The following is an 18,507-nucleotide window of genomic DNA, read 5'->3' on the forward strand; positions in this document are numbered from 1 at the left end:
CACACTCGCCTTGAAGCTCGTTCCTTTTTCTTTATTTTATGACCCTCTGCTAGCTGTTTTTTTTTCTTGTCTTTATACTTTTCTCGATAGAACTTTTATCATATTAATCCTATACCATCATGAACGCTTCGCAACCCCTTCGTCCTCTTGTCATTCAGAGCAACTCTGTCGAGGTTTCGTTCCTCGTCTCCGCCGATCTTTGGGTGGCCGCCGAGCAGCTCCGTGACGAATTTCGTGCCAGCCAGCCGCCCTCCGCTATGAAGGACACCCAATCCGCCGAGATTGAGGAGCAAACTACCGAGATGGAGCTCGCTGCCCAGTTCCTGAAGTTTGTAATCCAGCGTCTCTCGCAAGAGAGCCAGTTTGTCGCCGTGGCGCGTACTATCTTCTTCGACTTTAAGCAGCGCTTCCTGCGGTCCAATGAGGTCCATGCCGTTACCCGCGACCTTCCGCTTGAGAGTCGCGTGACCATTGTGCAGGCTTACTATGCTGCATTTGTTGCTCTACGCAATGCCGGAGCAATCAAGCCCGACGAACTGTCCGGGCTTAAATCGGCTCTCTTTGACGCTGCCTCCAAAGGCGACGCATCACTCTTTGCTGTGTTCGGTGGCCAGGGCAACATTGAAGAATACTTTGATGAGCTCCGCAATATCTACAGCACCTACGACGGCCTCGTTTTGCCATTCCTTACCAAAATGTCTGCTGTTCTTCGCGAACACGCCAAGAGCAGCGAGGCCAGCGTTTTCCACTCAAAAGGCCTCGATGTCATGCGCTGGCTAGAAAACCCCGAGTCCTTGCCCGATCTCTCCTACCTTGTTTCGGCGCCTGTAAGTCTTCCACTCATTGGGCTGACCCAGCTGTTGCATTATTTGGTGGTGTTCAAGATCCTTGATATGACCCCCGATCAAGTTCGCCGCTCTTTTCTCGGTAAGCTGAACCATTGATATTAAAACCGAGCATTGAAAGTTTCGCTAACTTAATCTGACATGGCCATCTTTAGGTGCGACCGGTCATAGCCAGGGAATCATTACGGCGGTCGCCATCGCTGCGTCTGGGACCGAGGATGAGTTCTTCCTTAATTCAGAAAAGGCTCTTGGTCTTCTTTTCTGGATCGGAACCCGCTCCCAGCAGATTTTCCCTCCCACCACCCTGAATCCTGCCATTCTCCAAGACTCTCTCTCCAACAACGAAGGCAACCCTACCCCAATGCTTGCCATAGCCAACCTCCGACTAGAGCAAGTACAAAAGCACATTGAGGCCACAAATCTCCACTTGCCACCGGAACGTCAAATCCACATTTCGCTCTACAACGGCCCTCGCTCGTTCGTTTGCACCGCTCCCCCCCAGTCTCTATACGGATTAAATCTAAGTCTGCGCAAACTCAAGGCTCCTACCGGTCTGGAGCAGTCTAGGGTGCCCTTCTCCCAGCGTAAAATTCGCTTCACCAACCGCTTCCTCCCCATCACCGCACCATTCCACAGTCGTTACCTCGATGGTGTGACCGATTTGCTCGCCAAAGATGTTGAGCGCTGCGGCCTCAACTTCGCAAAGGCCGATCTTGCAATTCCAGTGTTTGGCACCGATACTGGCCGTGATCTCCGCGAAAGCGACAACATCACCATGGATTTGATCAATCAAATCTGCGCGCTCCCTGTTTATTGGGAGAAGGCGACCGTGATGCCCAATCTCACCCACATTGTTGACTTTGGTCCCGGTGGTGTTTCGGGCATCGGTGGTTTGACCCACCGAAATAAGGAGGGCACCGGAGTGCAAGTGATTCTTGCTGGTGCGTTTGAGGGCGGAAACAAGGAGCTCAGCTACAAGGCCGACTTGTTCGACACCAACCTCTCTTCCATTCGATACAGCATGAATTGGGCTAAAGAATTCAGACCCAAACTCGTCAAGTTATCTTGGTACGAAGGGGTCATACTGCTGCTTCCGATTTGTGAATGATCACTAACTTAAACTCTTTGCATCCACTAGCAATGGCAAGATTCATGTGGACACCCCCATGTCTCGTCTTCTTGGAAAACCTCCGCTCATGGTCGCTGGCATGACCCCTTCGACCGTGAACGAGCAATTTGTCTCCGCTGTATTGAACGCCGGCTACCACGTTGAGCTGGCAGGTGGTGGCCACTATAGCGAGAAGATGCTCCGCGAGAAGGTCGACAAAATTATGAAACTTACCAATCCAGGGGAGGGAATTACCCTCAACATCCTCTACCTCAATCCTCGCCAGTGGGGCTTCCAGTATCCGCTTGTTCAAGTGATGCGCAGAGAAGGGTATCCGATGGAAGGAATTTGTATCGGCGCTGGTGTCCCCTCACTTGACGTGGCCAATGAAATTATTGAAAACTTGCGCAATGCTGGTTTACGCCATGTCGCCTTCAAACCGGGAGCGACCGAAGCCATCCGTCAGGTGGTTCAAATTGCCGCCGCCAACCCGACCATGCCCATCATTCTTCAGTGGACGGGAGGACGCGCGGGAGGTCATCACTCGTTTGAAGATTTCCACCAGCCCATCCTCGAAACCTACGCGGCCATCCGTCGCCACCCGAATATCGTGCTGGTGGCAGGCTCTGGTTTTGGCGGCGCAGATGATAGCTTGCCCTATCTCACTGGTGATTGGTCCGTCCGATTCGATTACCCGCCCATGCCTTTTGATGGAGTGCTGTTTGGCTCTCGCATGATGGTCGCAAAAGAAGGACTTGCTGCCCTGGCTGTGAAAGAGGCCATCGTGGCTGCCCCTGGCATTGAAGATCACGAATGGGAAAAGACATATCAGGTATGTATATGATTTGATTGAATCAGTGCGCTTGACTCAAGCTAATCCGCCTCTGAACCTGCCCTTCTTTTAGGGTGCCGCTGGTGGCATTATCACTGTCCGCTCCGAGTTGGGTGAGCCTATTCATAAGTTGGCTACCCGTGGCGTCCTTCTCTGGAAGGAGCTCGATGACACAATTTTCAACCTGCCTAAAGAAAAACGCGGCCCAGCTCTCATCGCCAAGCGGGACTATATTATTAAGCGACTCAACGCCGACTTCCAGAAAGTATGGTTCGGCAAGAAAGCGAGCGGTGAGCCCGCTGACCTCCAGGACATGACCTATGGAGAGGTGGTACGCAGAATGGCTGAGCTCATGTACGTCAAGGAGCGATGGATCGACCGCTCCCTACGAGACCTTGTGGGAGACTTTTTGCGCCGTGTTGAAGAACGTTTCTCGACAGTCTCGAAGCTGTCCATACTGCAATCCTACAACCAAATCGACGAGCCTGAGCCGTTCATCTCAGAGTTCGTCAAGGCCTATCCACTTGCTGATGAGCAACTGTTGACATCGGAGGATGTGTTCCATTTCCTCACACTTTGCCAACGTCGCGGGCAAAAACCTGTTCCATTCATCCCGGTGCTTGACAATGATTTCGAGGTTTGGTTCAAGAAGGACTCGCTTTGGCAGGCGGAAGACCTTGACTCCGTTGTGGACCAGGATGTCGGGCGTGTTTGCATTCTGCAAGGCCCAGTAGCGGCTCGCCACTCCACCGTGGCTAACGAGCCTGTGGCGGACATTCTTGGCAAGATTTATGAAAATCAAATTGCCAGCCTCAAGAGTCGCTACTATGCAGATGATGAGTCTCAAATTCCAGCCGTCGAGTATCTCGGTGGATTCAAAGGCGACGAATCCACAACCAAATGGAATGAGAGCTCCGAGCTTGTCATTGAGACACCCGATAATGAGGCTGTGCTTCCCTCTATCGAAGAGTGGATCGATTCTCTCTGTGGCCCCACTGCCAACTGGCTCCGGGCTCTTCTCACTGCCCAATTCATTTTGCAAGGCAAGCGCATTGCTGACAACAGCTTGCGCCGCGTTTTCCGCCCGCGCATCGGGCAAACTGCCATTGTAAAATTGCACCAGAACCAGATACAATCGATCCGTATTCTCGACAAGCGGCACTGGAGCGCCTCCTCCAAGAAGGAGCCCACCCCCTGCATCGAGGCCAAAATCGTTGGGCGTCGAATTGAAGTGACCCTCTTCGAAAAATGTGATAGTGAGCTTATTCCTTTCACACTCCTCTTCGATTACCACCCTGAAACCGGATATGCACCTATCCGTGAGGTGATGGAAGGCCGCAACGACCGCATTAAGCAGTTCTATGCCCGTCTCTGGTTCCGTGGTGACGAAGCCATCCCGGACTCCGTGCACGGTTCAATCGTGTGTCGTGGCGAACGTGTGGAGCCCCGTTCCATCGCAGAGTTCTGTCAATCGGTTGGCAACCAGGCCGAGCTCTACATCAGCCGCGGACAAAAGATCGCGACTGCTGCCCCCATGGATTTCGCCATTGTTGTAGGCTGGAAAGCTATTATCAAGGCAATCTTCCCGCGCACCATTGATGGGGATCTACTGAAACTAGTGCATTTGTCCAATGGTTTCCGCATGATCGACGGCGCTGAACCACTCCGCCAGGGCGACGTAGTGGACACCGTGGCTGAAATCAATGCCGTGGTGAATAGCGAGTCGGGCAAGACCGTCGAAGTACGGGGAGTCCTCTACCGGGAGGAAAAACCAGTGATGGAGGTGACCTCGCGCTTCTTCTACCGGGGTCAATTCTCCGACTTTGAGCACACCTTCCAGAAGACGAACGAGACTCCGATGAAAGTTACGCTCAACTCTTCGAAAGACATTGCGGTGCTGCGCTCCAAGGAATGGTTCCACTGGAGCAATGAGCAGGTGGAACTCTCCCCCGGCTCCTCGCTCATCTTCCGTCTCAATAGCCACGTGGAGTTCAAGAACCGTGCCATCTTCTCAAAGGTACGCACCACCGGTGTGGTGTGCATGCAGATCTCCACCAAAGAAATTGTTCAAGTGGCCACTGTGGAGTATGAGGCTGGAGAGTCGCACGGCAATCCCGTGATGGAATACCTCCGCCGCCACGGCGTGCAAATCGAGCAGCCAGTGCATTTCGAGAACGGTGGCTATTCGGTGATGCCAGATATGTCAATCTTCTCGTCGGCAGTGCATGCCCCAGCCTCCAATGAGCCCTATGCTCGGGTCTCGGGTGACTTGAATCCCATCCATGTCAACCCTTACTTTGCCGACCTTGCCAATCTGCCGGGAACCATCACCCACGGTATGTGGACCTCCGCATCCACTCGCAAGTTTGTGGAAATCTTCGCTGCGGACAACCGGCCTCCGCGTGTTACTGCTTACGACGTCACCTTCCTCGACATGGTGTTGCCCACTGACCGCCTAGAGACGAAGCTCTCCCATGTCGGAATGAAGAACGGAAAGAAGATCATCAAGGTCGAGACTGTCAATCAGCACAACGTCAAGGTGCTTGAGGGCACTGCCGAGATTGACCAACCGACAACCGCCTATGTGTTCACTGGCCAAGGCTCGCAAGAGCAAGGCATGGGAATGGCGCTCTACGAGAGTTCGCCTGTCGCCAAGGAAATTTGGGATCGCGCCGATCGCCACTTCCTTACCAACTACGGCTTTTCCATTATTGATATTGTGCGCAACAATCCCAAGGAGAAGACCATTCACTTTGGTGGACCAAAGGGCAAAGCTATTCGGCACAATTACCAGAGTATGACCTACGATGTGGTGGACGAGAGTGGGGAAATTCGCACCCTCCCTCTCTTCCCTGGGATCACCGAGAACACCGCATTCTACACCTTCAACTCGCCTACTGGTCTACTCTCCGCAACGCAATTCACTCAGCCCGCACTCACATTGATGGAGAAGGCTGCCTTTGAGGATATGCGCTCCAAAGGGTTGATCACTCAGAACTGTGCATTTGCCGGTCACTCTCTTGGTGAATACTCTGCTTTAGCTTCCATTGGTGACGTGCTCCCCATTGAATCCCTCGTCGACGTCGTGTTCTATCGTGGTATGACCATGCAGTCAGCCGTGAAGCGGGATGCTCAAGGCCGTTCGAACTATGGGATGTGTGCTGTGAATCCCAGTCGTGTGTCGCGCTCGTTCAATGAAACTGCTCTCCGCTGGGTGATTGATGCGATTGCTCGTCAGAGCAATGGCCTCCTTGAAATTGTCAACTTCAACGTTGAAAACTGGCAATATGTCGCTGCTGGTGAGCTCTCCAACCTCGACGCGCTTGCCAATGTTCTCAACTTCCTTAAGCTTCAGAAGATTGATCTTCAGAAGTTACTCGAGACAATGTCGCTTGACCAGGTCCGACAGCAGCTCTCAACCATCGTTGAGAATGCGCTCGAAAAGGCCAACAGTAAAAAGGACAAGGATGGCTTCGTCACACTTGAACGCGGCTTCGCGACCATCCCGTTGCGCGGGATCGATGTGCCCTTCCACTCCAGCTTCTTACTGCGCGGTGTAGCTCCATTCCGTTCCTATCTTGCCAAGAAGATCAATCCCACGGATGTCAATGTTAATCAGTTGGTTGGGAAATATATCCCTAACTTGACAGCAAAACCATTCAGCATTGCCAAGTCGTACGTTGAGGGCGTGTTCGAGCAGACTTCCTCACCTCGCCTCAGCCGTGTGCTCCGTCATTGGTCCGACGAGAAGTATTCCACCGCTGCCCAGCAACAGCGACTTGGCTATATCCTTCTCGTAGAGTTGCTTGCCTATCAGTTTGCATCCCCTGTACGTTGGATTGAAACTCAAGATCAGCTCTTCAAGGAGTTTGGCGTCGAGCGCATGATTGAGATTGGCCCGTCTCCTACCCTCGCTGGAATGGCCCAACGTACCCTCAGCCTTAAGTATGAGGCCTACGATGATGCTTTGACAAATCAGCGTGCAATGCTGTGCTACTCTAAGGACGCCAAGGAGATTTACTATGCGGTTGATCCACCAGTTGAGGAGGCTCCCTCTGCTGAAACCGCCGCTCCCGCTGCTGCCGCTCCTCAGGCTTCTGCTCCAGCCGCTGCACCGGTTGCTGCTGCTCCGGCCGCTGCCCCCTCTGGCCCCGCTGCACCTGTGAGCGATGAGCCTGTTAAGGCCTCTGAAGTCTTGTTTGCTATCATTGCCCAGAAACTGAAGAAGTCCATCGACGAAATCCCACCGTCCAAGGCCATTCGTGATCTAGTTGGAGGCAAGTCCACCCTCCAAAACGAAATCTTGGGTGATCTGCAAAAGGAGTTTGCCAATGCTCCCGAGAAGGCTGAGGAGACCCCTCTTGATGAGCTTGCAGCCCAACTCTCCGGGACCTTCACTGGTTCTCTTGGCAAGCATTCATCTAGCCTTATCTCCCGAATGGTCAGCGCGAAGATGCCTGGTGGTTTTGGTCTTTCCAATGTTCGAAACTACTTCTCGACCACTTATGGCCTTGGACCCCAGCGCACCGATTCTGCCCTCTTGGTCGGTATTACTATGGAGCCTGCACAGCGCCTTGGATCTGAAGCTGATGCTAAATCTTGGCTCGATACCGTGGCACAGGCCTATGCCAAGCGTGCTGGCATTAGCCTGAGTTCCGGAGGGTCTGGTGGCGCAAGCGGGGCTGGTGGTGCAGTTGCTGTAATCAACAGCGAGGAGTTCAACCAGATGCGCGCCAAACAAGATTCGCTCGTTCGCCAGCAACTGGCCGTTCTCGCTCGCTATCTCGGCATCGACCTGCGCGAAGGCCACAAACGCTTCGAGGAGGCGCATAAGTCGAACGAAAAACTCCAAGCTGAACTTGATTCCTGGGTTGCTGAGCACGGAGAAGAATATGCTGAGGGCATTCGCCCCGTCTTTAGCGCTCTCAAGGCCCGCCGTTACGACTCCTACTGGAACTGGGTGCGTCAGGATGCACTTGGTCTCTTCTACGATATCATTTTTGGACGCCTAACGAGCGTCGATCGTGAGGTGACTGCACAATGCATTCACGTGATGAACCGTGCCAACCCTGAGTTCCTCCGATACATGAAATACCATATTGATAACTGCCCTGAGGAACGTGGCGATACATATCACCTCGCAAAATCGCTCGCCAAAACTCTCTTTGAGAACTGTCAAGAAGTTCTTAATGTCGCTCCAGTGTACAAGGATGGTAAGACTTGAGGCTTTTGTTTGGGAAAATCGTTGATGAGCTCCCACTAATATTCAACTCTACTTTTTAATTAGTTACATTCCCTACTGGTCCCAAGACCACTGTCACTGAGAGAGGAGATATTGTGTACAAGGAAGTGCATCGTCCAAATTGTCGCAAGTTGGCTCATTACGTCAAAGACATGGCTGCGGGTAGCAAGGTGACTGAATATCCAAATCGTGAAAAGGTCGCCCATAATCTGGCACAGATGTACAAGATCATGAAGAGCCAGAACCGCATGAAGAAGAGCAATAAGCTTGCAATCCGATCACTTTATGGCGAGGTGATTCGTGCTCTCTCCATTTCAAGCTCTGTGCTCAAAGAAAAGAGCCGCCGCCAGCGCCGTGTCTCGACAAGCTTCAGTGCTGAACACATTAAACGCACCACCAAAGAGCCTAAGAACGAGACCATTCCGTTCCTCCATCTCAAGCGCCGCGATCCTCAGGACCCGAGTAGCTGGCGTTTCAACAGCAAACTCACCAACGTGTACCTCGACGTTATGATGAACATGGCTCAGAACGGTTGCACCTTCGAGTCGAAGAACGTCCTATTGACTGGATGCGGCAATGGCTCCATTGGTGCCGAGGTACTTAAGGGCTTGCTTTCCGGTGGTGCTCGCGTGGTTGTGACAACTTCCCGTTTCAGCCGTGAAGCAACTGAATATTATCAATCCATCTATCAACGACATGGATCGAAGGATAGCTGCTTGATTGTGGTGCCATTCAATCAAGGCTCGAAGCAAGACGTCGAGGCGCTTGTCGACTATATCTACAACCCAGACCCACGTCGCGGGCTGGGCTGGGACCTTGATTTTGTGATTCCGTTCGCGGCTATTTCGGAGAATGGACGAGAGATTGACTCCATTGACTCTCGCTCCGAATTGGCTCATCGTATTCTGTTGACCAACCTCTTGCGTTTGCTTGGAGCCATCAAGGCCCGCAAACAGGCCAGCGGTTTTGACACCCGTCCCGCCCAAGTGATCCTCCCTCTCTCGCCTAACCACGGCACTTTTGGTAATGACGGTCTTTACGGTGAGTCCAAGATCGCCCTAGAGACACTCTTCAATCGTTGGTACTCGGAGAGCTGGGCATCTTATCTTGTCATTGCTGGTGCTGTCATTGGTTGGACACGAGGCACTGGCTTGATGAGCGCAAACAATATTGTTGCGGAAGGTCTTGAGCGTCTTGGAGTGCGCACTTTCTCTACGCAGGAAATGGCGTTCAACATTCTCGGTTTGATGCACCCGACCATTGTTGATCTCTGCCAATCGGAGCCTGTGTGGGCCGATCTCAATGGCGGCTTCCAATTCATTCCCAAGGTCAATGAATATCTGAAGAGTCTTCGCCAAGAGCTTCAAGAAACCTCTGAGATTAGACGGGCCATCGTCAAAGAGACTGCTCTTGATGAACAAGCTGTTCGTGGCGCGGAGGCCGAGCGTCGCCATCGTCCTCAGAACATCACCCCTCGTGCAAATATGCGCTTCCCATTCCCAGGTCTCAAGAAGTTCCGCGAGCTCAACCACTTGTCACATTTGCGCGGCATGCTCGACCTCGAGAAAGTTGTAGTCATCACTGGATTCGGTGAAGTTGGCCCTTGGGGTAACTCGCGCACTCGCTGGGAGATCGAGGCCAAAGGCGAGTTCTCCCTTGAAGGCTGCATTGAGCTTGCTTGGATCATGGGTCTAATCCGCCACCACCATGGCCCTCTGAAGAACGGCACCCAATACTCTGGTTGGGTGGACGCTCTTACTGGAGAACCAGTTCAAGATCTTGACATCAAATCACGCTACGAAAAACAAATCCTCGATCACACCGGCATCCGTCTGATTGAACCTGAGCTCTTTGATGGCTACAATCCGGAGAAGAAGGGTCTGATGCAGGAGGTGGTGATTGATCATGATCTTGAACCCTTTGAGTGCAGCAAGGAAGAGGCGATGCAATTCAAGCTTCAGCACGGAGATAAAGTTGATGTTTGGGAGGCCTCCGAAGGAGATCAGTGGGTTGCTCGCTTCAAGAAGGGCGCAGCCCTCTTTGTTCCTAAGGCCCTTCGATTCGATCGCCTTGTTGCTGGTCAAGTTCCCACAGGATGGGATGCTCTACGCTACGGTGTGCCCAAAGAAATCGTCGAGCAAGTTGACAAAATTACCCTCTACGTGCTCGTCTCTACTGTGGAGGCTTTGGTGGCTTCTGGTATCACCGACCCATACGAGTTCTATCAGTATGTGCACATCAGTGAAGTTGGCAACACTGCTGGCTCCGGTATCGGTGGTATGCAATCACTTCGCAAGATGTACAAGGACCGATTCCTTGATAAGCCGGTGCAAAAGGACATTTTGCAAGAGACTTTCATCAACACTATGCCTGCTTGGGTGAACATGTTGCTGCTCTCATCTGCTGGCCCAATCAAGACACCAGTCGGCGCATGCGCAACCGCTGCCGAATCGATTGAGATTGGTACTGAGACCATTCTCTCAGGCAAGGCCAAGATTGTGATCGTGGGTGGCTACGATGACTTCCAAGAAGAGGGGTCGTACGAGTTTGCCAACATGAAGGCCACGAGCAATGCTCTTGAGGAGATGGAGCGCGGCCGTACTCCACGTGAAATGAGCCGTCCCGCAACCTCCACCCGGTCCGGATTTATGGAGTCGCAGGGTGCCGGTATTGAGATCTTAATGCAGGCCAAGCTTGCAATCGAGATGGGTGTTCCCATCTACGGTATTGTCGCTCTTACCAACACTGCAACTGACAAGGAAGGCCGTTCGATCCCTGCGCCTGGCCAAGGTATTCTCACTACTGCCCGCGAAGTACCTGGCCTCGTTAATTCTCCCCTCCTTGATATTAAATACCGTGCTCGTCAGCTTCGTCAGCGTCGCCAGCAGATCAAACAGTGGGTTGAAGCTGAATATTCTTTCATTCGCGAGGAACTCGAGGCTCTCAAGGCTGCAGATCAACTTGAAGTTCCTGAGGACGAATGGCTACGTGAGCGTACAGCTCACCTTGAGCACGAGGCTCGCCGTCAAGAAAAGGAGGCGTTGAATACTTGGGGCAATGAGTTCTGGCGTCGCGACCCACGCATCGCTCCCATCCGTGGTGCTCTTGCAAGCTTCGGCCTAACTGTAGACGATATTGGCGTGTGCTCCTTCCATGGCACAAGCACCAAGGCCAACGACAAGAATGAGTCGGATGTGGTCAACAAGCAATTCGCTCATCTTGGACGCACACCAGGCAACGCATGCCCTTCGATCTTCCAGAAGTGGCTCACTGGTCACCCTAAGGGAGCTGCGGCCTCCTGGCAGATCAACGGTGTATTACAAGTCCTGCAGTCCGGTATCATCCCGGGCAACAGGAATGCCGATAATATTGATGAGGTGATGCGCAAATTCGAGTATATCCTCTACCCAAGCCGCAGCATCCAAACAGATGGTGTCAAAGCTGGGTTGATCAAATCTCTCGGCTTCGGCCAAGCATGTGGTGAAGTGTTGATCATCCACCCTGACTACGTGCTTGGTGCCCTCGAGGAAGCAGACTACGAGGCATACTGCCAGAAGAATTCCCGACGCCAAGCTCGGGCTTATCGATTCCTTCATGACAGCCTTACTGGAGTCGCTCCATTGGTTCAGGTCAAGAATAGCCCGCCTTACCCTGAGGACTTGGAGTCGTCCGTTTATCTATCATCAACCGCCCGTGCGACCTATGACCCAGCGAAAAAGACTTGGGCGTTCACACGGGACTCTCTCCGCCCCCAGCCTATCGGCACTAATGCAGGAGCGACTATGACTCGCCAAGTCCTTGAAAATCTAGCAAAAGACCAGGTTCCAGCGGCTGCCGAGGGTATACGCCGAGGTGTTGGAGTGGATGTGCAGCTCATTGCTGAAGTAAATACAGAGAACCAGACCTTCCTTGAGCGCAATTTCACCGAGAGCGAGCTCGCATACGCACGCTCTCGCCCTGACCCGCGATCGAGCTTGTGCGGATTGTGGAGTGCTAAGGAGAGTGTGGTTAAGTGCCTTTCACAGCTGAGTGAAGGCAATCCAGAGGCACAAAAGGTATGGAATACCAAGGGAGCAGCATCACCCCTTCGATGCATAGAAATTACCCATGGAGAAAACGGTGCACCTCAAGTGATCCTTAATGATGACGCACAGAGAGTATCCGATGCAGTTGGCTTAAAGGATGGCGTACGAGTGTCAATTTCGCACAGCGGCAATTATGCGGTGTCATTAGCCATTGCTGAGATATCCCAGTAATACAACCTTAGACAATTTTTTTTAAAATTTTTTTTATATACATTCTAAACAAAATTATGAAATTTAACTTGTTCATATTGACAAAATTTTAAGAATTATGTGTGTGTGTGTTTCAATTTTCATGTCTTTATTTTTCCTTCCTTTATCTTTACATTTATCAGAATATGTTAAGTTTCCATAAATTTCTTGTGTGTGTTAATTTCCCTATTAAATCAAAATATATATTATTTTTTTTAAAAAAAATTAATGATCTTAAATCGTTAGAATTAGAGGCAATTGAAGAATTTTTGTAGAGATATAATCTTTACAAACATTTTTCAGGTCAGTTGGGAATATCTTCAATTAGATTTATTGTGGCTAAGATCGTGCAACTTGTATGTTGCTTGATGTTTATTAGATGTTGTATCCCAATAGTTTTCAATGGAGAATGGTAGGCGTATATTATTAAATAATTATGATTATGAAAGCTATGTTTACACTTGTATATACCATCCACAAGAAAATCAGTGTACGGAGTTTATGACAAAAAGGTTGTTAGTAGGTAAAATTGGGCAGAGAGAGACTAAAATCCAGATCGATCCAAAGCAAAGGAATGTATCACCATGAAGTGTCATCAAAATCTCCCTTTTCACCAAGGTGGCTGGCAGTCCATCATATTATACAACGCAGGAGTATATATTTTACCGGTAGTGGCTCTTTGGAGAGTAAAATTTTTCATTACTCATGCTGCTTCTTATGGATGTACGCCATTTCAATAGCGGCTCCAGAGTGCGTGATCTCAATGCGAGATTAGTGTAGGTGTATAATATCGTCGAAGTGTGCTCGCGATATAGTTTACATAATATAAACAAAGACTAGTAGATATAGTTTGAATAGCTTGCCATTGTCTTTGAGAACACATTTTTATCTGCACATTTTTCGTTATTCTTTTGTGGACAATAAAGTATGGCTGAGTTTATTGATTTGAACTTCGGGGTAATCCTAGATTGGACTTGCAAAGTTTACATAATTATGAAATGAATTACGAACCCTAACATATCACGATAAACCTAAGATTATCACCACAATAATTACACGATGCTATCCCCACGAGTGATATCCCCATAACTCTGGTGTATATTCAAGATAAATTTTGATCTGAAATATTTTCATGAATATCGACCTCGTTCAACGTATCATTCGTGACCTAAGAGGTTAACTTGTTTGTTTCGGCGTGATCAGTAGCAGTTCTGAAAGCCAGATTTTTTGGGATGAGAGGAAAGAGTTATGTATCTATGAGATGCAAAACTTTTGTTTATCTGCATAAAGCACATCCCTCTCTATCTTATCAGCATTCAAAATAATATTGTTCTCATACCCCCTAGACATGTGTATAGCTATATATTATTGTGGCCTTTTCCAAATTTATTTTGTTGGTCATAAGGGGGGTGGTATTACATAACTTTTCTGCCTGACTTTGTGATCTGCTCTACAAATGCAACATTCTATCAACTTTATTTTTTATTATTGCTGCCATAAACTGTATGCAAATAGAGAGAAAACAATATGAAAGTGTATTATTATTATTAAGCGAAGAGAGAATGAAAGTTATCGGGTATACCGAATCCAGCCTGGAAAAAAAAAATTGGTATAAATTGGAGCCCATACGCGTCTAGTTCTCACCAATCCTCCACCTTCACTCTCCCTCCTCCTCCCTGACAGCCTCTCTTCCCAACGCAATGAAACTTGCCACTCTTTTAACCACTGCTTTGGTAGCTTTTACTTTGCAGGCCGAAGCTAAGAAAAATATTGTGGGTTACTTTCCCAACTGGCTTTACGCTAAATTTCCTGTGGAACAAATTCCTTACAGCAAGTATACTCATCTGAACTATGGTAAGTTGGCTATATTCTAGACATCTCACTCCACCTCTCATCCCATTTATCTATCCAATCGAATAGCCTTTGCAATTTTGAACAAGGGTAATGAGCCCCATTTCACCGATGACTGGGCTGTCGAAAGCCAGCTCCCTAAAATCGTGAAGGGAGCGCATGCGGCGGGGACAAAAGTGTATCTCTCAATTGGAGGCTGGACCGGATGCATCAAATTTAGTCCCATGGTTAAGTCTGCCGAAGGACGCAAAGCATTTATTAACTGGAACATCAACTTCATTAAGAAATACGATACCGATGGTGTAGACATCGACTGGGAATACCCTGGGCGTGCAGGCGCTGCATGCAATATAGTCGATCCGCAAAACGATACAAATAACTTTTTGGTGCTGTTAAAGGAGCTTCGTGCAGCTTTAGATAAGGAATTTCCCAGCACGCACAAAGACATCACCATGGCGGTGCGAGTTCAACCTTTCGATGGCCCCAATGGTAAATAGGAAACATTTAGAAGGTTAAATTCACAATTCCACTGACGAAGTATTTATATATCTCTAGGGCCCCTTAAGGATGTATCGGAGTTTGCTAAGGTGGTAGATTTATTCAACATCATGGCATACGATATTAACGGTGCTTGGGCCCCCATCACCGGCCCCTTGGCACCTTTCGAGTTTGAGAGCGGCAAAGCTGGTAAATACTTGTACATTGTTCTACATTGTTGTGCAAGCTCCCCTTAACCTCGTTTTATAGCTCCTTACTCCTATGTTCAGGGAATCCATGATTGGATGGCTGCTGGTGTTCCTGCAAGTAAAATTAATGCGGGACTTCCCTTCTACGGCCGTTCAATCCAGGCAACAGCGGACATGACTTGCGCGAATCAGTATGTTTCTGCCAGGACCGGAGCTCCCAAGGGCGACAGCGATGACGCCTACTGGCAAGATCCTAACTGTAGCAAGGAGCCTGGAGGTCTCTCTGGGATTTGGAAATGGAAGAACTTGGTAATATTTGGCGAAATGGGTGCTAAATAGAATGGCCTTCTTATCATTTTTTCCACATAGCGTTCGGAAGGTGTGTTGAACACCCCCACTAGTGCCACCGGTAACTGGATTCGATGCTTTGATCAGAAAACAAAGACTCCCTGGCTTTTCAATAAGCAAACTAAAGTCTATGTCTCGTATGATGATCCCGTCAGCTTGCAACACAAGGTTAACTACGCTCTCTGCAAGGACTTAGGAGGAGTCATGGTCTGGGACCTATCGAATGACTACTACAACGGCAAATTCGAACTCCTCGACGTCATTCAATCCATCCATGGTAACAAACCCGGGAATTGCGACAGCTTCCCCACCACAATTGACCCCGGACCAACCGTCACACCTACCCCTACTGATAAGCCAACGGACACAAGCAAACCGCCTACAGATACCCCGACGCCGACGCCAACTGACGGTCCTTGCTCTAACGGCCAGACTCGCTGCGTGGATGAAGGGAAAAAGCCCGAGTATCAAATCTGCGATGCCTCCAAGTGGATCACAATGTCATGCCCTGCGACTTTAGTGTGCAGAGGTGGAAATGGAGGTGTATACTGTGATTACCCATCGAAAAATGCGAAAGCTAACCTTAAAGGCAAGCCAAAGAAGGATACTCCCTCCCCTCAACGAACCACGGTACCTCAGCCGCAAGAAAAACAAAAAAAGGCCGACCGAAATGAACAGCGCCGCATAAGGCGAATGGTTGCTGGCCTCTAAATTCATTAGGAGCGAGCCTCGATTCGACTTAATTCTCCTCTTTGTATTTTTTTCTATGCTTATCTAATTAAGTGTTCTTATTATAATTATGTCTCTCAGAAAATTGCAATGAGAGTCAGGTTTGCCTAATGGTTAATTACGTTTGGTTGCTGGGAATTATAAATTCAATGTAGAACAAATACTACCTCTCAATAAACATATTGTATTGAAGGTCACAAAGGAATAATACAAGGATGCTAGACCCTCGATATTAGAGAAATTATTTTCAGTGTCAATAATTTTAAAGCCCTTTGTAAAATAGTCACTAAGGTTATCAGGGGATAAGTGAGGCTAGATCCAGACATGCAGGTTTGCTGCATCGCAAAAAAGATATCGGACTAGGTATCTCAATATTCGCTTACAGGCGCCGTAGAACACTAAGTATAAAAGTATAAAATATATTGAAGTTTAAAATAATCACACTTGTCAAAATATTGCTACTAAATAATTCACAGTCTATAATAGACGCTACACAATCATTAATATTATAGAAATATCTTAAAAAAACTTGCCAAAATAATCGGGTCAGAAATTTTGCCTTTCTATCCCAGTATTGGATTTTATTAAAATTGAAGTAGGAATTTGGGTAAGTAAATACGTTAACAGAATGCTGCAGTGGAGTACATGTTTACTTTGTAGTAATTTATTTTAGTTGTATCAATGAGATAAGCTCTAGCGATATCAGTGCCAGTAATTTTTGTAATTATGTAGTTAGAAGATACTATGAGCTGTAATTTTCGCATAATTTCTGTTTATTTTGTCGAAAAATTTATACACCACCTGACATTTAGAAAGATCCTTAGTTCTCAGAGATTTTATCATAATTTCATAATCATCATCTGGTAATAAGTATTAACTTAAATAGCTCAATTTTTTTTGACCAGTGTTAGCATCTGCGCAAAACATTTCTAAATTATTCTCATTCACCAGAAAGGTGTTGATAGAAAGAGCTACATTTTAGCCTATTGCGCATAAACAAGTCGTTATTTTATTTTATTATCAGACCTGGGGGCAATTATTTGGGAATATCAGACTTGATTTTTTTTAATGCTTTTCAACCTTTTTACTCCCAATATGAAGAGTTCAAAATCCGTGAGACTCAAGAAAAGAAATGGATAATTCGGGATATAGGTGAGGCATATTGAACGAAGAGTGTCAAGAGCTAGCCACCAAAGCAACATCAACACTAAATTTCATATAATTGCAATTGAAAACCTGACGTCAGAACTGTCAATAGAATCTCGGGCTATCAATTTCCTTTTTAGAAAAATATGCCCAACAAATAAGAGATTGGTCGAAAGTGCGACGATATTTCAAATATATAAAGACTTCGCCGTGCTCCTTTTCTTTCTTCACTATTCTTTCTTTCCTCTCTTATAACTCTAAGCACAATGGGGTCAGTGTGTAGTTGCATAGCTGTAAGCTTTCATTCTATATCTCGTTTATGAATTGCTTTAACACTTTGAAGCAATAGCTAATAATTCTTTAACAATTATTATTTCACACATAAAGGGTATTTTCTCTAGCATTGGTCATTTTATAATGAGAATTGTCTCTAGCATTGGCGGATTCATTAATGCCATTGTTAGCGGTTAGTATTATTTATTCCACTCTTGGATGGTAGCTATATATCTAAATATTTGCTTCCCTTTTCTAGCGGTGTTCGGCTTTATTTCCAGTATCTTTAACTCCATCGGTCGATGCTGTAGATGCTGCTAACACGACCCCGCCCTTATTTCTGCCCTGAGGGCGGGGGATTTATTCTAACTCTAATGTACCTTCTATTCGTTAGATAATGTATATCATTAGTATGCCTATTTTGATCAGTTTTTCACTGTATTTTGGCTAATAAATAGAGTTTATTTTCTGAGAAAAAAGGGTGATATACTGCAGCCGCATCAAGCGGAAACGTAAAAAAAAGAATAGCACAATAATAATAATACAGGCGTATTTTGATCAAACCATCTCTATTACTGGTATATAGCCCGCACGGCGGTCTCTAATTCTGGATATTGCCTCGCTTAACAAAGAGCCAAGCAGCAACCCCGCGCTAATCCCGAGCATGTTGGCCTATTTTATGTTTAAATGTAAATTGAGAAAAATCTTTATTGTTAAGATTGTAACCAGTCGTTACCACAATATCTTCTGGGTCAAAGGTACGATACTAGAAAGAATAAACATTAATACGCTATCTACACAATTATGGCCACATTTTATTACTCCCTACCGGTAAAAGTCCCTGCACAAGTTCGCTGAAGATGCCTGCAGCGATCATTACCCCTAATGTGAGTACTACTCGATAAAGTAGTGGTTGATTCCATACAAAAAAGAGTGTCAACGTGAGGAGACCGAATCCACCACTATGAAGAAGTTTATCCGATACGCCCAGATATGGGAGAGGTGCAAAGCCAAGGATGCAGAGAATAATCAATTGAATTAGCACGCATGATAATAATGACGGATTGATAGATGTGAATTCCATCTAAGCAAATGTAATATTAAATTGTATTTGAGAAATTTTCTTAAATTTTAAAGTGCACAATAATATGGAATAAAATATCTATCATTTTG

At 47.7% G+C, this 18,507-nt stretch overlaps 3 protein-coding genes across 3 annotated transcripts; 2 read left to right on the forward strand and 1 right to left on the reverse strand.

The window, feature by feature from the left end:
* Positions 1-119: 119 nt before the first annotated feature.
* VTP21DRAFT_3620 (uncharacterized protein) lies at positions 120-12,283 on the forward strand (the record flags this gene model as incomplete). Its single annotated transcript, XM_069393943.1, has 5 exons — positions 120-927; positions 1,001-1,913; positions 1,984-2,785; positions 2,859-7,998; positions 8,073-12,283. The coding sequence occupies 5 exons, from the start codon at positions 120-122 to the stop codon at positions 12,281-12,283; spliced, it is 11,874 nt and encodes a 3,957-aa protein (XP_069249058.1).
* Positions 12,284-14,001: 1,718 nt separating this feature from the next.
* Positions 14,002-15,897, forward strand: VTP21DRAFT_3621 (uncharacterized protein; the record flags this gene model as incomplete). The annotated part of the gene is made up of 5 exons (XM_069393944.1): positions 14,002-14,155; positions 14,222-14,641; positions 14,708-14,839; positions 14,900-15,147; positions 15,208-15,897. The coding sequence occupies 5 exons, from the start codon at positions 14,002-14,004 to the stop codon at positions 15,895-15,897; spliced, it is 1,644 nt and encodes a 547-aa protein (XP_069249059.1).
* A 1,995-nt stretch (positions 15,898-17,892) lies between these two features.
* Positions 17,893-18,418, reverse strand: VTP21DRAFT_3622 (uncharacterized protein; the record flags this gene model as incomplete). Its single annotated transcript, XM_069393945.1, has 3 exons — positions 17,893-18,006; positions 18,071-18,100; positions 18,164-18,418. 3 exons carry the CDS (start codon positions 18,416-18,418, stop codon positions 17,893-17,895), a joined length of 399 nt encoding a protein of 132 aa, XP_069249060.1.
* Between the last annotated feature and the right edge of the window lie 89 nt (positions 18,419-18,507).

The sequence above is a fragment of the Calcarisporiella thermophila genome, assembly GCF_041956535.1.
Source record: "Calcarisporiella thermophila strain CBS 279.70 unplaced genomic scaffold VTP21scaffold_18, whole genome shotgun sequence".
Taxonomy (NCBI): domain Eukaryota; kingdom Fungi; phylum Calcarisporiellomycota; class Calcarisporiellomycetes; order Calcarisporiellales; family Calcarisporiellaceae; genus Calcarisporiella; species Calcarisporiella thermophila.